The 18,646-nt window shown below is 44.6% G+C and overlaps 1 protein-coding gene across 2 annotated transcripts; it reads left to right on the top strand.

Annotated features, from left to right (window-relative positions):
• Positions 1-669: 669 nt before the first annotated feature.
• On the top strand, positions 670-18,548 carry DNAJA4 (DnaJ heat shock protein family (Hsp40) member A4). Of its 2 annotated transcripts, XM_083412808.1 has the most exons (9): positions 670-872; positions 2,476-2,658; positions 8,914-9,054; positions 9,833-10,013; positions 11,341-11,445; positions 13,705-13,932; positions 15,078-15,308; positions 17,137-17,237; positions 17,991-18,548. In XM_083412808.1, exons 2-9 carry the CDS (start codon positions 2,500-2,502, stop codon positions 18,204-18,206), a joined length of 1,362 nt encoding a protein of 453 aa, XP_083268934.1. In that variant the 5' UTR covers positions 670-872; positions 2,476-2,499; the 3' UTR covers positions 18,207-18,548. The 2 variants fall into 2 exon arrangements, with proteins under 2 accessions (XP_083268934.1, XP_083268933.1); XM_083412807.1 differs by lacking the exons at positions 670-872; positions 2,476-2,658 and adding an exon at positions 6,574-6,834.
• Positions 18,549-18,646: the final 98 nt, after the last annotated feature.

The following is an 18,646-nucleotide window of genomic DNA, read 5'->3' as shown; positions in this document are numbered from 1 at the left end:
CTGGCCCACTCATGAGGCAAGGGGAGGCAACCACCGCAGGTGGCAGGATCCACAGGGGCAGCAGATCTGACCTCCAAGCAATGCATCACCACTGCTGCTGTGGCAGCAACAGCTGCAATGCGCTTGCTGGAGGTCAAATTGAGGTGCTGCTGGTCTCTTCCCACTGTTGTTCCCAACATAGATTTTTATTCCCGACCCCACTCCCTGTTCCCGCTGTAGATCATAACTCACCCCTTCTTCCCTGGTGGGGAGAGGGCATCATTTCGTGGTTTGCCTCAGGTGTCCAAGTGTCTTGGGCCAGTTCAAATTTCTGTGGCCCAAATTTGCATCTCCATCTCCCCCCAAATCACTCTCTCTCTCATCACTTGCACGGGCATTTTTACTATTGAAGTTGTTTTAATAAATTGTGGCTTTGCTACATAGACTTTTTTTGGGGGGGGACACGTTTGCTGTGGCAGAGTAATTTGTTCTGCATTAAGTCACTAGACAAGGCAGTATGGAAATATTTTAAACACATAAAACAGACCTCACTCTTTTAAAAAGTCCATGTACACACACACAAACACACATATTTTTAGAGGGTAAAGGAAGCAGCAAATCAGGAGCAACTGTGTTCCTAAGCGACCATAAAGGTCAAAGGGGGGAAACATTCCATTCATTCCATTTGACAGTTGGCCAGAGGAAAGGCTGCTGGTGGTATTGTTCAGTGGTATCTGAAAGGACGGGATGTTTCTAAGCTCTCTGTTGTTTTTGTTTTTCTCAAGCAGATCTTCCGTTGTTTACACCTGCCACAGCTGAATCTCCCATCTGCACATTTGGACAAGATGTCTTCAAGCATCACATTTGTTAGATGAATTCGTACGTAAATACAGGTATGTCCTATCCTGGGCACCTCTTCAACAAAAGATTACAGCTCATGATTGTTATAATAATAATAATTCAGTCCATAGGAGCCACCTCCTAGCACTGAGGTCCCTTCAGCCCCCCAAAGTTCATGGGCATTGTCATTCATATGGTGTGGGTGTGCCATGTCATGTGATTGATTATGCGGGGTGGGGCTTACCTGCCCCCCCCCAATATTTTATTCAGGTTGGCACCCCTGATTCAGTCCCTATACTTAAAAACTGGACATTTTAAAGGACATTTCAGATTACAAGTCAATGCTCAGTCAGTGTTCAAGCTGGAAAGTGTGCAAAGGAGGGTGACTAAGGTGATAAAAGGGTCTGGAAGCCAAGCCTGATGAGAAGCAGTTGAAGGAGTTGGGTAGGTTTAGCCTGGAGAAGAGGATATGAAAGCCATCTTCAAATATCTGAAGGGCTGATGGAAGATGGAGCAAACTCATTTTCTGCTGCTCCAGAGGGTGGGATCTGAACTAATAGATTCAGATTACAATAAAGGAGATTCCAACTAAACAGTCTGATTATAAGAGCTGTCCGACAGTGGAACAGACTCCCATGGAAGGTGGTGGACTCTCCTTCCTTGCAGGTTTTCAACCAGAGGTTGGATGGCCACCTGTCATGAATGCCTTAGCTGAGATTCCTGAATTGAAGGGGGTTGGACTAGATGACCCTTGGAGTCTCTTCCAACTCGACAAAATGATGGTAAATGATGCTCAGTGCAAGCACTAGTGGTGGGCAACTCACTTTCCCTTCAGTCTAGGTTGGAGTAGCTCAGAAATCCCCCTCGTCCCAAAAGAAGTTTGGTGTATTTTTGAGTCCAGTCTTCTTTTGGAAGTACATCTTAGGAAAGCTACATTACTCAGGTGCCTTTTTGTGCTATCAGTGCAGTATGATGAATGAAAGATGAATCAGCTGACAATTCTTCCTGGGCGCAGATTTGAATCCAAGCCAGAGAAGAATTTAGGAACACATGATAGGACTTGATCCCATATAAGTGTGTATATTAATATTATTTAACACTCCTAAAGCACCTTATTTTTTCTATGCACTCTACATATATTAAAAGACAAAGAAAAAGGAATGCAGAGGGAGGAATGCAACCCTGTGCATGCTTTCCTGGGAGTTAGTCCCATTGAATTGAATGGGACTTACTTCTGAGAAAACAGGCTTGACTTTAGGCCTGAAATCCTACACCCACTACCCCAAGGGTATGTGCAACTGACCTCCATGGGAAACACAGAGGAAACATGCATAATTTTGCTTTAAGATTGCAAAGAACTGTGCACTTATTTGACAGCGAAGATCCAAGTATGTGTTATGTTAGCTATGAATCTGTGTCCTGAAGTGCAAGGTTGTTGTTTTTGTTTCCACAAATTGTCAGCAGGAATAGTGGTGCTGATCCAGATTGGGACCCTGATGTGGAGGATGGGTTTTTAAAGTGTTTTTTTTAAAGGTTTATGTGTACTGTGTTCCCAAAATGGATCATGGGCAAGGGGGACACACTTGCAATTTGCATTTGGGGAATAGGTACTTTCATATCTCATCATTTCTGAATGTTTTTCCCAATCTACTTCAGCATATCTAAACAAAGGAACCTGAAATGGAGCCTAAAGAGGACAAAAAACCCAACGGGCAGCCCTCAGAGGAGAAGAAGGCTAATGGGCAGCCAGCAGAGGACAAGGCATCCAGTGCCAATTCTGCAGAGAAGCAGCAAGTGGATGGACAAGCAACCGAGGACAAACAAGCTGATGGAAATGCAGTAAGACAACCTCCTTATATTCCATGCATATTCCTTCCTTTAAATCAAAGTTATCCAAGATAACTACAAGAAAGAAGATTCCACCTAAACATTAGGAAGAACTTCCTGACAGTAAGAGCTGTTCGACAGTGGAATTTGCTGCCAAGGAGTGTGGTGGAGTCTCCTTCTTTGGAGGTCTTTAAGCAGAGGCTTGACAACCATATGTCAGGAGTGCTCTGATGGTGTTTCCTGCTTGGCAGGGGGTTGGACTCGATGGCCCTTGTGGTCTCTTCCAACTCTATGATTCTATGATACTATTTTATAACATGTCAGCACACTTTCAGAAAACTACTTCTAAACTGCCAGGTCATTCTAGCACAAAGCTCTCTAGATGTTTGATATGAATTGCATTTCACTCCCTCGTGGAAGCCTTTCCTAAATTTCAGATCTGTGCATTCTTGCTCTCTGCTTACTGGGCCAGTTTGAACGGACCTCATCAGGCTGCCTGTCACCCGGGCACATGGATCCTATCTCCAAGCTCACCACTGGAGAGCCGTGTGCGGATGTAATGGCAGGAATGCAATGTGGCTCTGAGATGGCTTCATCACTGCAAGCATTTCTTTGGACTAAACAGAACCATCTCCCCTCTCCTACTCCCTCCCATGCACTGTTTTGGGGGCTCTCTTGACCCCCCAGAGCAGGCCTGGGGAAGACACATGGGACACATGGGAAGGGGGCAGGAGAGTTGCACCACCAGCAGTCCTTGTGCTGGCTTCCACTAGCAGAACAATGTACCCCAGTAGGTTGTATCCGGCAAAGTGTTACTCAGAGTAGACCCATTGAAATCAATGTACCTGAATAATTTTTATTTAGTTTACATTCTTCCCAAAGGAGCCTACAGTGGCAATTTTGAAATTAGTCATGTTCATTGATTTCAAGGGGTCTGCTCGGAGTACGACTGACTTTGGAGACATCCCAACATTTCTGAAGGATTTGCACACATAACATTCAGTCAGCCTCCCCCCTCAACACACCACTAACGCCCTGCAGATATTTTGAGTACAACCCCCATTTATTTTAACTATTAAATTCATATACTGCCCATCCAAAGATCACGGGGCAGATTACAACATAAAACAAAAATTAAAAACTGTTGTTGGCATCCATCTGTCTCGGGAGACAATGGAGGACTGCATTTTCAGAGCTAAAGTCAAACCAATGGAGAGTTACAGTGCCTGCTGTGGCTATAGAGGAGGAGACAGGTTTTGTTGCAGCTGGGGAAGAGGAAGGCTGCTGCAGATGCACCTTGGCACTTCTTCTTCTCTCTGCACTCCTCCCAGCGCTCATTCCTCCTCTAGTCCCTGCTGTGGATGCGCAGCCTGACCGATTGTCTCCAGGCACTGCGATTAAATCATAACAAAAAAGCAATTCCCCTCCCTGCAAACACATCTTAAAGGCTGTAGATGGCTTAATCAGCCATCAGCTCCAGCTGTTGTCCCAAAACATCTGGAGGGCACCAAGTTGATGAAGGCTCGTCCTAACAATGCAATTTGTTTCCCAATTGTGTGTCATGAGCTTTGGATTTACATGCATTTGGTGCTGCATGCACAAAACCTTTCCATTGGTTTTCGTCCACTGATCTGACCCCTTCTGTTCAGGGCAGTGACCTTCTTGCCCCATTGCCTTCTTGAGGTGGCTCAGAAGTGACAGTCCTCACTCAGCCCTGAAAACTGGGAAGATGCCCAGAACAATGCTCAAAAAAGCCTTCTGTGTGCAAGGGGGTCCAGCTTTAAACTGCAGTCCTATGCTCTCACTTGTCCATCAAACCTGATGGGAATTACTTCTGAGTAGGCATGGGTAGGATTGCATTGTAAGGCTGCAGTCCTTTCTCAATGGGGCTTGCTTCTGATTAAACACATCTATAATTGCATTGCAAAAGAAGGGGGGGGTGATGTGTATTGCTGATTTGTAGTTTTGGCCACTGATGCTTTCAAGGAAACCTTTATTTTGTATCATGGATATTTTTAGTTTTATTATTCTGAAGTGTATATATTTCCACTCTGGAACCTTCAGGTAAAGGGCAGATCATTAATCAACCCTTTTCAGGCTTACTCAGTCATAAGCCTTGCTTAACTTCACAAGACGTACTCCTAAGTAACTGCGGGAGGGGGGGTGTTTGTTTGTTTTTTAACTGTTTTACCTATTTATTTATTTTCAATGGTCAGCTTCCTTGGATATCTCTTGTTGAGATATCCAACAAAATATTGGATATATCAATATATCCAATAGAGAACAAATGTTTAATACATTTTAAAATATGAATGTTTGCTTGGAATTGCATCTCATGGAGCTCAATGGAGTTGACTCTCATCTCGAATTTTGTTTTAATTTGCTTATTTATTATGTTTGTATCTGACCCTTTCTCCAAGGTGGCCTACATGGTACTCCCTTCCCAATTTTATCTTCACAACCACAGGGCTGTGAGGCAGACTAAGCTGAGAGGCAGAGAGTGACCCAAGCTCTCCGAGCAAGTATCACAGCTGAGTGGGGATTGGAATTTGGTTTTATCCACCCCTTGTTATCCATGCAATTCTATATCTGACCTATGTGGGGTGGTGAGAGTGTCAGGTGAGGACCTGGGAGAACCCCCCCCCCCCAGCTATGGGTGACCTTGGGCTGCTTCTCAGCCTAGCCTACCTCACAGGGTTGTTGTGGGGATTAAATGAGGAGGGGAGGACCATGGAGAAAAAAGGGGCAAGATAAATGCATTAAAATAAACCAACCAGCAATTTTTTTGGCCTGGCTTTCCAGATCCTTTTTAGCCTCGGGTGAGAAGAGCTTTGCGCCCGGGACGGGGAAATGGGAGTCAACAGACACTCAAGGAAGTTTCAGAGAAAAAGCTTTATTTCTACCATCCGGGCTGGTAGAAGGAGCAAGTGTGATAGATTCACAAAGCAAGCATGAGTTCACAGCCATTTGCACAGAGCATATATTCCCCTTCAGTTCCCTCCTCCGGAGTGCTGCCCCATGTTGAGTTTCCTGAGCATGAACAGAAAGCTCCTGTCTTGTCTCTTTTGGACTCTTGGCGCCCTTCCCAGGAAAAGGGGACGAGAAGCCTTGCGTTCAGCGTGTCCAAGATATGTTTCTTTGCTCTTGCTCTATTGGCACAGTTCCCGGAAAGAAAAGTTGCAAGTTGAATGTACTTTTTGGCAAGGTCAGCTAGCCTGAGAAGCAAAAAGGCATTGTTCTATTCAGCTACCTTTGTTACAGCAGAGCGAAATGCTTCTAACTACTGAGAAAGTAATTTTGGAAAAAATCTTGAGGCCTGATTTGAGGGGGGGTGACTTCGGGCCTAGGTGGGGCACCTGTCCTCACCTCCTGCAGTAGGGGGGTGGGGGTGGGGTGACGCTTTAGCAAGCGAGTGGGACGATTACATCTTCTGATGTAATTATGACACCAGGTGATTGACACCTGCCAGAGGTTGCAGGTCAACCACGTGAGCCTAGGGCCATAACAGGAGACTAATACATTTCATAAATAAATGGTAAGAAATAAGCGGGGCAGTCTCCCGCCCGGAGCCCCGGGGGCCAGCCGGGCGCGCCCCGCCGGAGCAGGTTCCCGCTCCAGCCAGTCCCACGCGGGAGGCCCCGGGGCTTCAGCTCCTCCGAGAGGAATCACGGCTTGGTGGGATCGGAAGGGACCCCGCGGGGGGAGGCGCAAAGAGAAGGACGCATCGCAAGGCAGCTGTGCAAAGCAGGAACTCCCTAGAGCAGCGCTGCCGCCCTCCTCCTGGGCGGAGACTCTCGCGAAGCAACCAGAAAGCGGCAGAATCCGGGAGGCGCTCGGCCGCCGGCTGCCCTATAAGGCAAGGGGCGGGGCCTCATGCTCCGCCCTCCTCGCGCACAGCGCCGGCCCGATTGCGGCGGCCGTCGCTTAGCAACCCCGCGCGGCCGAGGCGCCCTTTCCCTCCTCGTCTCCCCTCTGAATGGGCGCGGAAAGGAGGGGGCGGAGCCTCCGCCCTCCCGGCGCTCGCCGATTGGTCCCGCTAGGTTTGTCGAGGCTTTAGTCGTGACGTCGCGGCGGCTTCGTTCCAGAAAGTTCGCGGCGGCGGCGCCTATAAAAGGCTCTCGGTCGAGGCGTCGCTCGCCGGGTCGGAGCGCGCGCGGGAGACGCGGGAGAAGCGCCGGCGAGGCTGAGGTGAGGGCGCGGGATGAAGATGGGGGCGGAGGGCGGCCGAGGCCGACGCGGCTCCCGAGGAAGGACTCGCCGCCGCCTTCAGAGCTGCAGGCGCAGCCGTGGGACCGGGGGTGGGCTGGATGATCCCTGGGGGCCCTTCCACGCCCTCGGCGGTGCCCTGCTCTGGCTCCCCTGGCGCCGGGGCTGCCGCGAAGGGGTCGGCGGGGCCTCTTGCCCCGGCCTCCTCAGGCGTCGCTCTGTGCTGGAAACGGAGAGGGGGAAGGGAAACGGCTTAAGCAAGGCATTTGTTTGCGTTGTGGAGGCCAATAGGCGCAAACACTGTTTTTCGTGGGGAAGAGTATTATAAAAATAGAGATGAATGAAGAAACAAGAATTGCTTCAAGTAGAGCTTGTTATTGGTACAATACGATAATTTCTAATATGCATTTTGGAAATGTTGGGGGAACATAGTGTTTCCGTTGTGTTTTTGAGTGTCCCGAGGGTTTTCTATAAGTTGCCTTGTAGTAGTTAAGGCAAACCCTGTGAGGTGGGGGGTCCACGCTGTTAACCTCGTGTGGCGGCACTGGGGTTAAAAGAGGACACCTGGAGCGGTCTTGGTATCGCCTTGCATTTACATCAGAGATATATATATATTTGACAACCCAGCGAGGTAGGTCAGCACTAATGTGACAAATGGGGACTGAGGAAGAACGAACTGGTGGCTATAGGGATAGTCAAACTGGAGACCTTCCGTTTTTATCTCCCATCTCTAGGAGATGGAGAACAACCGTGGCCCATTTCTAATGTTCAAGAGTGCTTCATTTTTGTTACCATGTCATAATTTATTTTAGCTTACGGCCTTGCAGTTCTCTGTGCAAGCGAGGCCAGCATTGTCGTCCCCATTTGCAGGTTGAGTGAAGTGGCTGAAGCCAAGTGTCTCATCTAAGGCCTTCTAGAAAACTCCAGGCTGAGACCTGATCTGAAGAAGCTGCCTTGCAGCAAGTCAGCCCATGGGTCCATCTAGGGCAGCACATTGACTGGCATCAGTTTTCCAGGGTTTCAGACGGCAGTCTTTCCATAACACCAGCTGGAGATGCCCAGGGTTGGAGAATTAAGGACTCTGCAGGCAAAAACAAGTGCTCTGTCATTGAGCTAAAGGCCTCAGTGTCTTAGAAAAAAAAGGAGAGCAGCAAACTGATTTTGTCATATTTAGGTAGTTTCTGTGTCTAGTGGTGTGGGCCTTCTGTTGGATTTTTTCTGCTCTAAGTTGATGGGAATTTGTTTTTCCATAGTTATTTAACCTATAAACAAAACTTTAAAAATCTGTGCTGTGTTGCTATTATGTTCTCTTATCAATGTTTGAAGAAAAAATTTCCAGTTCCCTCAAGTAGATGAAATGAAATAATGCATTAGATGAAGATGCCGAAATATTTTTAACGTGACTGAAAACCGCATGCAAAATGCATAGTCGCATATCAACAGCCAATAACCCTGTCAGTGGACTTCCCCTTCTCTGTTCCCCCACCATCCTCAAACCTGCTGCAGAGGTTCTCCTACCATCCTAAGCAGAGTTTGGGGGGGCTGCAGGGAGGAGGAGTGGAAGGGTGAATCCTGTTGTACCAGAGGATATCTGTTCTGATAATTGAAGAAAGTAAGGACTGTCTGGGACAATTTTTGTGCTTGTTTAATGTGTTCATTCAATTGCGTTCATTTTGGATTAACTTGTTAAAGTATACATTTACATAATACAGTAGTTCTGAAGAAAGCATGTTTTGTGTTTAGACAATGAAATGTATGTAGAAAATAATGAAGCATTACCTTGTGTGTAAGGAAAGAGCATACCTCTTCTAAAATGGTTCTTGCCATTTGTATTTTTACAAGTTCTTCTGTCTTAAACCCCAGCTTAAAAAGGGAACATTTGATTAATTGGCAGTATCCAGTTCTGGTTTTTACCATATACAAAGCTTTCTTAGTGCCTTCAAACATATTTGATGACAACCTGCATTCCAGGATGGGAAATTCTTTAGCAAAATGAGGGAAATTTGATGAAGAAAAACCTGAGTGCTGTCTTCATTCCTTCTTTTTCTTTCATCCTCTCAGGCTGCTGCCATGGTGAAGGAAACGGGCTACTATGATACGCTGGGGGTGAAGCCAAGTGCCACCTCGGATGAGATCAAGCGGGCCTACCGCAAGTTAGCCCTGAAGTTTCATCCGGACAAGAATCCCAGCGAGGGCGAGCGGGTATGGACTTCGGTTGGAGAGGGTGAAGTGGGGGTCTTAGGGAGGCAACTGCAGGTGGGCCAGTTGAGACACCAGCTAGGAGGCACATGTTTTATTTTTTAGTTCATGAAAGCAAGTGGCTGGTCTTTTGCAGAAGGAAGTAAACCACTGTGCTTAGTTATTGTAGTGGGAATGACCAACATTTGACACTTAGTAGTCCTAAAATGAAGACAGGAGTGCTCTGGTCCATGGGGTCACAAAGAGTCGGGCACAACTAAACGACTAAACAACAGTCCTAAAACAGGTACTCTATGCACAGGACTACAGTGGGTGTCCATACAGAGTATCCACACACACACACACACACTGTATTCCGGAGATCCTTGCAATATAGATTACATTTTATCCATCAAAATGATTGGCATTTTGCTAGTAATTTCTTGGGTTCCATCTGAACCCAGGAATGGGAAGTCTTGCAGGCAATAGAGCATTTTCCTCAGTGAGTAATGCTGTATATCTGTTTTATTTTCCGTGGCATACTGTGAACATTTCTTATGCTGATCGATATATTATATTGATATAATTTCCTTTACAGCATTTATTTTGGCCTGGCTTTTTCTTATATTAACCACTGCAGGGGGGAAAATACTCTAAAATAGGTGGACGACTGCTTTTGCTGGGTATATATTTACTGAATAGTCTCTTGATGGATGTTCAGGAGTTTTCTTAATCACTTGTATGAAACTTAACTATTGTTGTCTGCTAGCCAGCTATTTAGAGGGTCTCTTTCTCTTCTTAGTTTAAACTCATATCCCAGGCTTATGAAGTTCTGTCAGACCCAAAGAAAAGAGACCTCTATGACCAGGGTGGGGAGCAAGCTATTAAAGAAGGAGGCCTAAGTGGCGGCAATTTCTCTTCACCCATGGACATCTTTGACATGTTCTTTGGTGGTGGAGGCAGAATGAATAGAGAAAGAAGAGGTATGCATGTGTGTTTTAAATACTGCATCAGTTAAATTCTAGTGTGTGAGACCAAAATGTAGAATGCTACTGTAGTATTGTGTCCAAAGCGTAAAATACTTACACTGGTACCTTGGTTCTCGAATGTAATCCATTCCGGAAGTCTGTTCAACTTCCGAAACATTCGAAAACCAAGGCTTTGCTTCTGATTGGCGTGGGTGCCCTGAAAACAATAGCTGACAGCCGCATCTGATGTTCGGCTTCCGAAAAAGAGTTCAAAAACCAGAACACTTACTTCCGGGCTGTCGGCGTTTGGGAGCTGAAATGTTTGAGTACCTAGGCATTGGAGAACCAAGGTTCCACTGTAGTTACCAATGGGAACTGCAACTGAAGGTTTCATTCATCAGGCAGCTCTCTTGGCCTTACTGTAAGGCAAAGCTACTATTATTAATGATTGACTTTTGTTGGCCCTGTTGCACCTGTTTTTTCCATTCTGGGAATATGGCAACAATATCTTTTACTGCAGAAATGGCAGTGTGGTTTATCTGAAGCACTGTAACTGAGGTTATCTTTGGAAATGCTTAGATTCAGGTGATAGACCTCAGAACCAAATAATTTGGGGGGTGGGGTTGAACAAAAAAAATGCAAAATTCAAACCAGGATAGTTTAATCAGTTCTTTGGTTTCATATCCAGGAAACATACTAATTTTGAGAGTTTCCCCTTGGGGTTTTTTTTTTGGGGGGGGAGGGTTTGTTCTGCACTTAGAATAGTGTTTAGAATTTGAGGGCTATAACTATTAATACAATGCATTTGAAAACTGGTTGGTTTAGGGATACATTTTTCAGCACTGCCCAGTAGTGTCTAAACAAGGAAGTGGATAGAGGTAAGTTGTCCAAATGACCAACTTTATTCTGGTCAATAGCCTCTGCTCAACCTTCCCAAGTACAATTTTTTAAATTATATCTTGCCATGGTTGCTGGCAGCCCTGGCTGTTTTTTCAAGAAAATTGCCTTTGAGAGGGAGGAACTGCCATGGCCTTCTTTGCCTAGGATGCTATATGATAAAGCCAGATGAGGGGAATTTCATCTTGGTTTTGTCCATGTGTGGCATTACAGATAAGTTTAAAAAAAATAGCTATATAGGAAGCTAACTTTACAAAATTCTGAAAAGCTAAGCCGTATTGCAGAAACAGAGCTGTTGTGTTCCAGAAGCAGTTTCCTCTTAGTAAAAGGTACACATTCCATTCTGGAGGATTGTTAGAATTGCAGGGAGGTAGGATAAAAAGCTTAAAATGAACATTGGAAATGGGGATCTTGTGTTAAGCATCTGACCTTCATTTTCATTAAGGAAAGAACGTTGTCCATCAGTTGAGTATATCCCTTGAAGACTTGTACAATGGAGCCACAAGAAAGCTGGCGCTTCAGAAGAATGTAATTTGTGATAAGTGCAAAGGTAATGACTCAGTGAACTTGAATATAGAAGTTGGACTGTGCCCAAAAAGCGTTCTAAAGGCCATTCCTGTAACCTCAAGTGAAAATGCTGAACATTACATGCAGGGATATTTGAAGGCACCAGCTGCCTTGAATACATTAAAGTCAGACACAGAATCATTTTGTGGGTGTGATTACTCAGGAAGTACTTGCGGTGCTCACCAAACCATTCTTAAATCTAAAATCAAGAATGTGCCATTACGTTCTTTCAAATTCACAAACCTTTATTGACATTTACACAAGATTCCAGTATGGTTCAGTACAATAAAATCACTCATCAGAAACCTGCATCTAACACTTGAGTTAACATTGTACAGTGGTCCCTCGGGTTAAGTACCGAATTTTTCGCTCTATAGGACACTTTCCCCCCTCTAAAAATGAAGGGGAAATGTGTGTGCGTCCTATGGAGTGAATGCAGGGGGGAGGCAGGCAGGAAAAGCCCCCAAAAGCCGCACATAAGCTCCGCGCGGCTCTTGCGGGCTTTTCCTCAGGAGGGGGGTATTGCCATAGCCGCGCACCACCTCACCAGCCGGGAGAGGATGCGCAGGGCTAAAGAAGCCATAGCCCTGGGCTTCCTCGGCAGCCCCGAGAAGATCACGGAGCAACGGGAAGGCTGCGCGCCTTTCCGCTGCTCCCCAACCTGCTCTTTGGGGCTGGCGGTGGGCTTCCCCCCGCCAGCCCCAAAGAGCAGGTCGAAAGCAACCTGAAGCCTGCAGAGCGAGAGGGGTCGGTGCACCCCGACCCCTCTTGCTCTCCAGGCTTCCAAGGTAGCCGCCTGAAGGTGGCTGAATGCACCTTGAATGACACCTTGTTTTAGAGGGGGAAAACAAGGGGAAATTCTCCTCTCTGCGCAGCGCCTCCTGCCGCTTCGCTGGAGGGGCGCTGGGCAGAGAGCGGGAGATTTTTTTTTCTTGTTCTCCCCCCTCTAAAACAAGGTGCATCCTATGGTCGGGTGTGTCCTATAGAGCAAAAAATACGGTACTTAATTTGTTCCGGAGGTCTGTTCTTAACCAGAAACTGTTCTTAACCTGAAGCACCACTTTAGCTAATGGGGCCTCCTGCTACCGCTGCGCCACCAGAGCACAATTTCTGTTCTCATCCTGAAGCAAAGTTCTTAACCTGAGGTACTATTTCTGGGTTAGTGGAGTCTGTAACCTGAAGCGTATTTAACCCAAGGTACCACTGTATAAGCATTCATGAGTCCTCATTGCATGGTGCAGAAACCTGGCTACTATCTCCATCTTATCCCCATCCTGAGTAAACATAAAGAAGGCTACATTAAATCCATGTGAATACCACTCCCTACTAACAGCCAACCGATTATGTGCAGCGGATTCTGTTTGTGCACAGAGGCATAGTCTTTCTACAAGTGGTATTTTCTAGAATTTCCCTTTTCTTGACCTTAAAGGAGCATTTGACTCTGTCTCTAGAAATCACTTTTGGGACAAACTTCTGAGGATGGGAATGGAGAAAAATATACTTTACCTAATTAGGAAGCTTGTATTCTTCTACAAGCTGCCAAGTTAAATTCACTCCCCAAGGGAACTTAAGATCCAAAATCTCAATCCACAAAGGGGTGAAACGGGAAACTTTCTGTTCAGACGTATTTGCCTCTGAAACAGGCAAACGGCTAATTTTCTTAACAGCAAACATTCTTTTTAATGACAAAACAAGAATGATTGCTATAAAAAAAAATGAGTCCATAGTAAAAGTGGCCATGATCCTTTTTAAAAAGGTGTTCATCTCTGGTCGATGATACAGGTCAGTTGTGGATTGATAAGTGTATATCACATAAATTGTGAACTGATGGGATTCCAACTGATCTCCACTTCTCAAGGCTATTGTCAAATATTTGGCAGTCTTATGAAAAGTCATGAGAAGTGAACAGATTGTTCTGTTCAAAGAGTGCACTGGAAACTGTTGAGCAGCCTAGCAATGTTTGCGGACTTAATCAAATAGTTTCCTTGCTGTTGTCCAAACTGTACATAAAAATGCCTAGACTTGTTCATTATTTTGAATAATTATGCCAGACCCAGGGAGACGCAGAGCTCAGAGATGTTTGGCACTGAATTCGTAAATAAGATGTAGTCAAAGCCCTGTTTGCTTGGTACAAGAGCTATACACGGATGTTGAGACTGGTAATGAGAGCTTGGTGAGTTGCTGTCTGCCATGAGGGAACTTTAGGAGTTACTGTGTGTGTGCTTATGTATTTCCTTCCAAGGCCTCGGTGGAAAGAAAGGTGCTGTGGAAAAGTGTCCTACATGCAAAGGAAGAGGAGTTCAGGTGCTTGTTCAGCAGATCGCACCTGGAATGGTGCAGCAAATCCAGACTGTTTGTTCAGACTGTAAAGGCCAAGGGGAACGAATAAATCCCAAAGACAGATGCACCACCTGCAATGGCAACAAGGTGGTTAGAGAGAAAAAAATAATAGAAATACACATTGACAAAGGTAAGGATTTCATCACACCCAACCTTCCCAGGCAGCTAGCTACCCAAATTGGCAGCTCACGAGGGAATCTCTCTTTGCTCATACCCAAAGCCTGGCCCTCCTGCACATGCCCATTGCTTCCTTTTTCAAGCACGACATTCATGGCAAGGCTTCACTGCCACAAGGCACTAAGGTATCCTAGTGATCTTTGAGGACTGGAATTTCATTGCTCAAGTAATCACATAGTGATGAAAGGAAGGCAAACACATAGGCATGCAATAATTTTTATCTTGCTGTTTGCCCCGTAGGGAACCCACAGCAGATTAAAATAAGTCATAAACAGTATCTCAAATATTAGATACAGGTAGGTAGCCGTGTTGGTCTGCCGTAGTTTAAACAAACAAGCAAAAATCCTTCAGTAGCACCTTAGAGAACAACTAAGTTTGTCATTGGTATGAACTTTCGTGTATCTGAAGATAGCTGAAGTGTGCATGAACACAAAAGCTCATACCAATGACAAACTTAGTTGGTCTCTAAGGTGCCTACTGGAAGGAAATTTTGTTTCAAATATTAGAGATACTTTCAAAATTGTCAGTTTTGGAATTTTGATCCTATACAGTATGTTTCAGTTGTTTCAGAAGGCAGTAGTAGAGTAGCATGGCACTAAGCGATGGATGGATTTTCCCTGTTCCTCCACATTTTGAAGCTTTGCTGTGCTTTGTTGCTTAAGTTACAACTTAACTAGGATAATTAATCCCAGTGTATATAGTAGGCTGCATTTTAGAGTTAATTTGCAGCACACCCTCTTCCTCACACACATTTATAAACACACTGCAGAGTAAGCAGTCTTCATGCAATCATACTTAACATTGCATTGTGATTGTGCTAGGATTGTAGTGGTTTTTATCAATACGTATGATTTGTTATAAGGGAAAAGAAGCAAAAGGACAAGGCTCTTGAAACCCTTGGTCAGAAACTTAAAAAGCATTCCTAATGCATCAGTTTTACTTTGGAAATAAGGCCACATAATTTGGAACTTTTGGAAGTATTCCTAACTTGCCATAGGCTAGAGGTTACAGGATATCCATTAATCAGGTTGCTGGCACTGTTTTGACAAATCTTCTGAATGTGATTTCTTTTATGTGTGTGTATGTGTTGCTTCATAGGTATGAAAGATGGTCAGAAAATAGTATTTCACGGAGAAGGTGACCAGGAACCTGATTTGGAGCCTGGAGATGTCATCATTGTGCTAGATCAGAAAGACCACCCAGTGTTTCAGAGAAGAGGCAACGACTTAATTATGAAAATGAAAATTCAGCTCACGGAAGCCTTGTGTGGCTTCAAAAAGACAATTGATACCTTGGATGACAGAGTCCTTGTAATAACTTCCAAAGCAGGTAGGTGTTGCATCTACCTTGTTAAAAGAAAAAAATGCTTAGCAAATGCTATTTAATTAGCAGCTTGCATGTTTCCATTAAGATACTGATTTTAATGAGTTTCTGCTGCAAACCAGTTTAGATCATCCACTGGAGCTGATGATTGGAGACAGAGGATGGATAAAAAGACGAGCTGGTTTCCATGAGATGTAATGCCCACAAACTTAGATGGCTTTAAAAGGGATTGTCTATCAGAACCCATTGCAGGGAACAACAGTGGGAAAGGGCTATAGCTCCTCATGTTCTGCTTTTGCTTTTTTGTGGTTTTTTAAAATAATTTTTATTAAGTTTACATTTTACCATGATCACAATCCATTAAATAATCTCATCACCAAAAACATTTCTCAAACTGAGCTTCGACTCCCCCCCCCCCCCATCCCACTCTCTGGCTTTCATATTCACTTAACATCTTTGCATTTCTATAACCACCTATTTACCTTCTTTCTATCTTATTAAAACTTACCTTATTTATTGTAAACCAGCTCCAAATATTAGCATTACAAAATAATTTAACTCAAACCTACAAACATTTTCAGATGTTTACAGTGTTCTTGCATATATTGTATAAATATACTTCATTTTCTACTTTTGATCTTTCCAAATATCTGATTGGCTGTGTGGAAGTAGAATGCTGAACCACGCTGAGCTTTTTAGCCCAAAGGGCCAAATTATCTCCCCTACCCACCCATCTTGAGCAAAGTTGGACAGGAGAGCAGAGTCAATCACCTCTCAGGTACCTGATGTCACAATGACATCTTGCCCGTTTTTTTTTGTTTTGTCCAGATTGTCAGAAGCCCTTTTCAAAACGTTATTCCCTACAGAGCTTTGAAAGGCTCAAAGCCTGCAACACACTTTGAGCTGAGACAGAACCTACCTTGGGCAAAAAAATAAAATAAAAAATGAGAGGCACAAATACAAGATAGGTGACACCTGGCTTGAGAGCAGTACATGTGAAAAGGATCTAGGAGTCTTGGTTGACCACAAACTTGACATGAGCCAACAGTGTGACGCGGCAGCTAAAAAAGCCAATGCAATTCTGGGCTGCATCAATAGGAGTATAGCATCTAGATCAAGGGAAGTAATAGTGCCACTGTATTCTGCTCTGGTCAGACCTCACCTGGAGTACTGTGTCCAGTTCTGGGCACCACAGTTCAAGGAGGACACTGACAAACTGGAACGTGTCCAGAGGAGGGCAACCAAAATGGTCAAAGGCCTGGAAACGATGCCTTATGAGGAACGGCTAAGGGAGCTGGGCATGTTTAGCCTGGAGAAGAGGAGGCTAAGGGGTGATATGATAGCCATGTTCAAATATATAAAAGGATGTCACATAGAGGAGGGAGAAAGGTTGTTTTCTGCTGCTCCAGAGAAGCGGACACGGAGCAATGGATCCAAACTACAAGAAAGAAGATTCCACCTAAACATTAGGAAGAACTTCCTGACAGTAAGAGCTGTTCGACAGTGGAATTTGCTGCCAAGGAGTGTGGTGAAGTCTCCTTCTTTGGAGGTCTTTAAGCAGAGGCTTGACAACCATGTCAGGAGTGCTCTGATGGTGTTTCCTGCTTGGCAGGGGGTTGGACTCGATGGCCCTTGTGGTCTCTTACAACTCTATGATTCTATGATTCTACCTAATTAGGCCAGTGGGCCTCAGGTTCCTCACCACCGAGATAGAGACCCTTGTCTGATCCAGTAGGGTTTCATGTATCATTTTGCTGTTGGGAACCTCTCTGCAAGGAAAAAGGGGTTTCAGAAAGCTAATGAACTTAACTGTGTGTAATCGCTATTCAAACAGGTGAAGTGATAAAGCATGGAGATGTCAAATGCATCATAAATGAGGGAATGCCAATTTACAAGTCACCATTGGAAAAAGGTTCCCTAATAATTCAGTTCTTGGTAAGTAAGTTAGTTGCTTTTAAACAGTTGTTTGAATCTATCTGCCTACAAGCTGGATGAAGTGCATTTCCAACTGAATGGGCAGTTGTAAAGTCAGCAACATGGGCTGTGCCCTGTAGGTGCCACACAAGCAGCAAAGCGTTCTTGAAACACACTGAACTGCAAGCTCATGAGGCACCTCAACTGTCCCTTACTGCTTCCTGCTTCAGGGTTTGTGCACATGAAGCAGTAGAAGATTTGTAAAAATGGGAGGGATGTGCCAAAATGTGTTGTTCCAGGTGAGGTAGGGAGGTGCAAAAAGGAATTCCCTCTCCAGCAATGTTATCTAAAAACTACTCATTGTTCAGTGTCAAATGAGCATCACCCTGTTTTCTTGTTTTAATGGCATCTGGGATCCTTTGAATAGCTTTTTAGCAAAGTTTTCACCTAGCTCTGCCACTTAATCTGTTCTTATTTTGGGATTGCTGGCTTGTTTTATATTGTAAGCTATCTTGAGAAAGCCAAGCTGTGTGTCATCTTGGTAGAAAGCAGCTGAGGGGAAAAACGAGAGAGTGAGTGCTGGATTTTGTCTGACCCCTCCACACACCAGATTGCCTACCCTGCCATCTATGCAAGACAGTGGCAATAATTCCTGATGGTAGCTAACAAAATCAGCCTTAAGGTATTTGCTTGTGTTCAAGGAGCTGCTGTTCCAAATGCAGGATGTGAGCCTAGCTCCACACTAGTTACATTAATGCTGCCTTTTTATTATAGGTTGCATTCCCAGAGCATCAGTGGCTTTCCAAGGAACAGCTACCCTTGTTAGAAGCTCTGCTTCCTCCAAGAGAAGAAGTAATGATTTCAGAAGACATGGATCAAGTTGATCTTGTTGAATTTGATCCAAGAGAGCGAGCTTTCCGTAATCATGGGGAAGCCTATGAGGAGGATGACGAAGGTCCTAGAACTGGTGTGCAGTGTCAGACATCTTGAACTGGAGGTGTAACTGGACTGCTAGTGACAGATTCAAAAATTGGCTTTTGAAGCCACTTGTCATGTTCAGCACAGAAATGCTGAGTATCATTTTTGTAACTATATATTTAAGCGTTCATGCAAAAAAAAAACCCACACCAAAAAAATCCCTCTGTAGCAAGACTTGAGTATACTGCAACTTGGTTGAATAAGCACTTCCAGTTTCTCTAAAAATCCCTAATGTAGAAATAATTTTCAGAACACTATTTACATAAAACAGCTATAGTTTCAGCTTAATGGGCTGTTCTCTGAACCTGTTTGCTGTAAAACTGAATTATTGCTTCAAATAAAACAGGACCATTCTATGTGGTGTGAGGACTCTTAACCAAGAGGGCAACTCTCTCACCCCATCCCTCTGGAATGGGAACTAAATGCTTTCTTGGCTTAGGGAGCTAGGACAT

This window comes from Podarcis tiliguerta (genome assembly GCF_965153285.1).
Source record: "Podarcis tiliguerta genome assembly, chromosome: 14".
In the NCBI taxonomy this organism is placed as follows: Eukaryota; Metazoa; Chordata; class Lepidosauria; order Squamata; family Lacertidae; genus Podarcis; species Podarcis tiliguerta.
The sequence above is the reverse complement of the archived record's forward strand: the minus strand, read 5'-3'. Positions and strand labels throughout refer to the sequence as shown.

Excerpts from the sequence above, each read along its gene's own strand:
- DNAJA4 (XM_083412808.1), top strand. The coding sequence starts at position 2,500 with ATGGAGCCTAAAGAGGACAAAAAACCCAACGGGCAGCCCTCAGAGGAG. Across the intron at positions 9,055-9,832 it reads ATCCCAGCGAGGGCGAGCGG|TTTAAACTCATATCCCAGGC; the intron begins GTATGGACTTCG and ends TTCTCTTCTTAG. Across the intron at positions 17,238-17,990 it reads CCCTAATAATTCAGTTCTTG|GTTGCATTCCCAGAGCATCA; the intron begins GTAAGTAAGTTA and ends TTTTTATTATAG.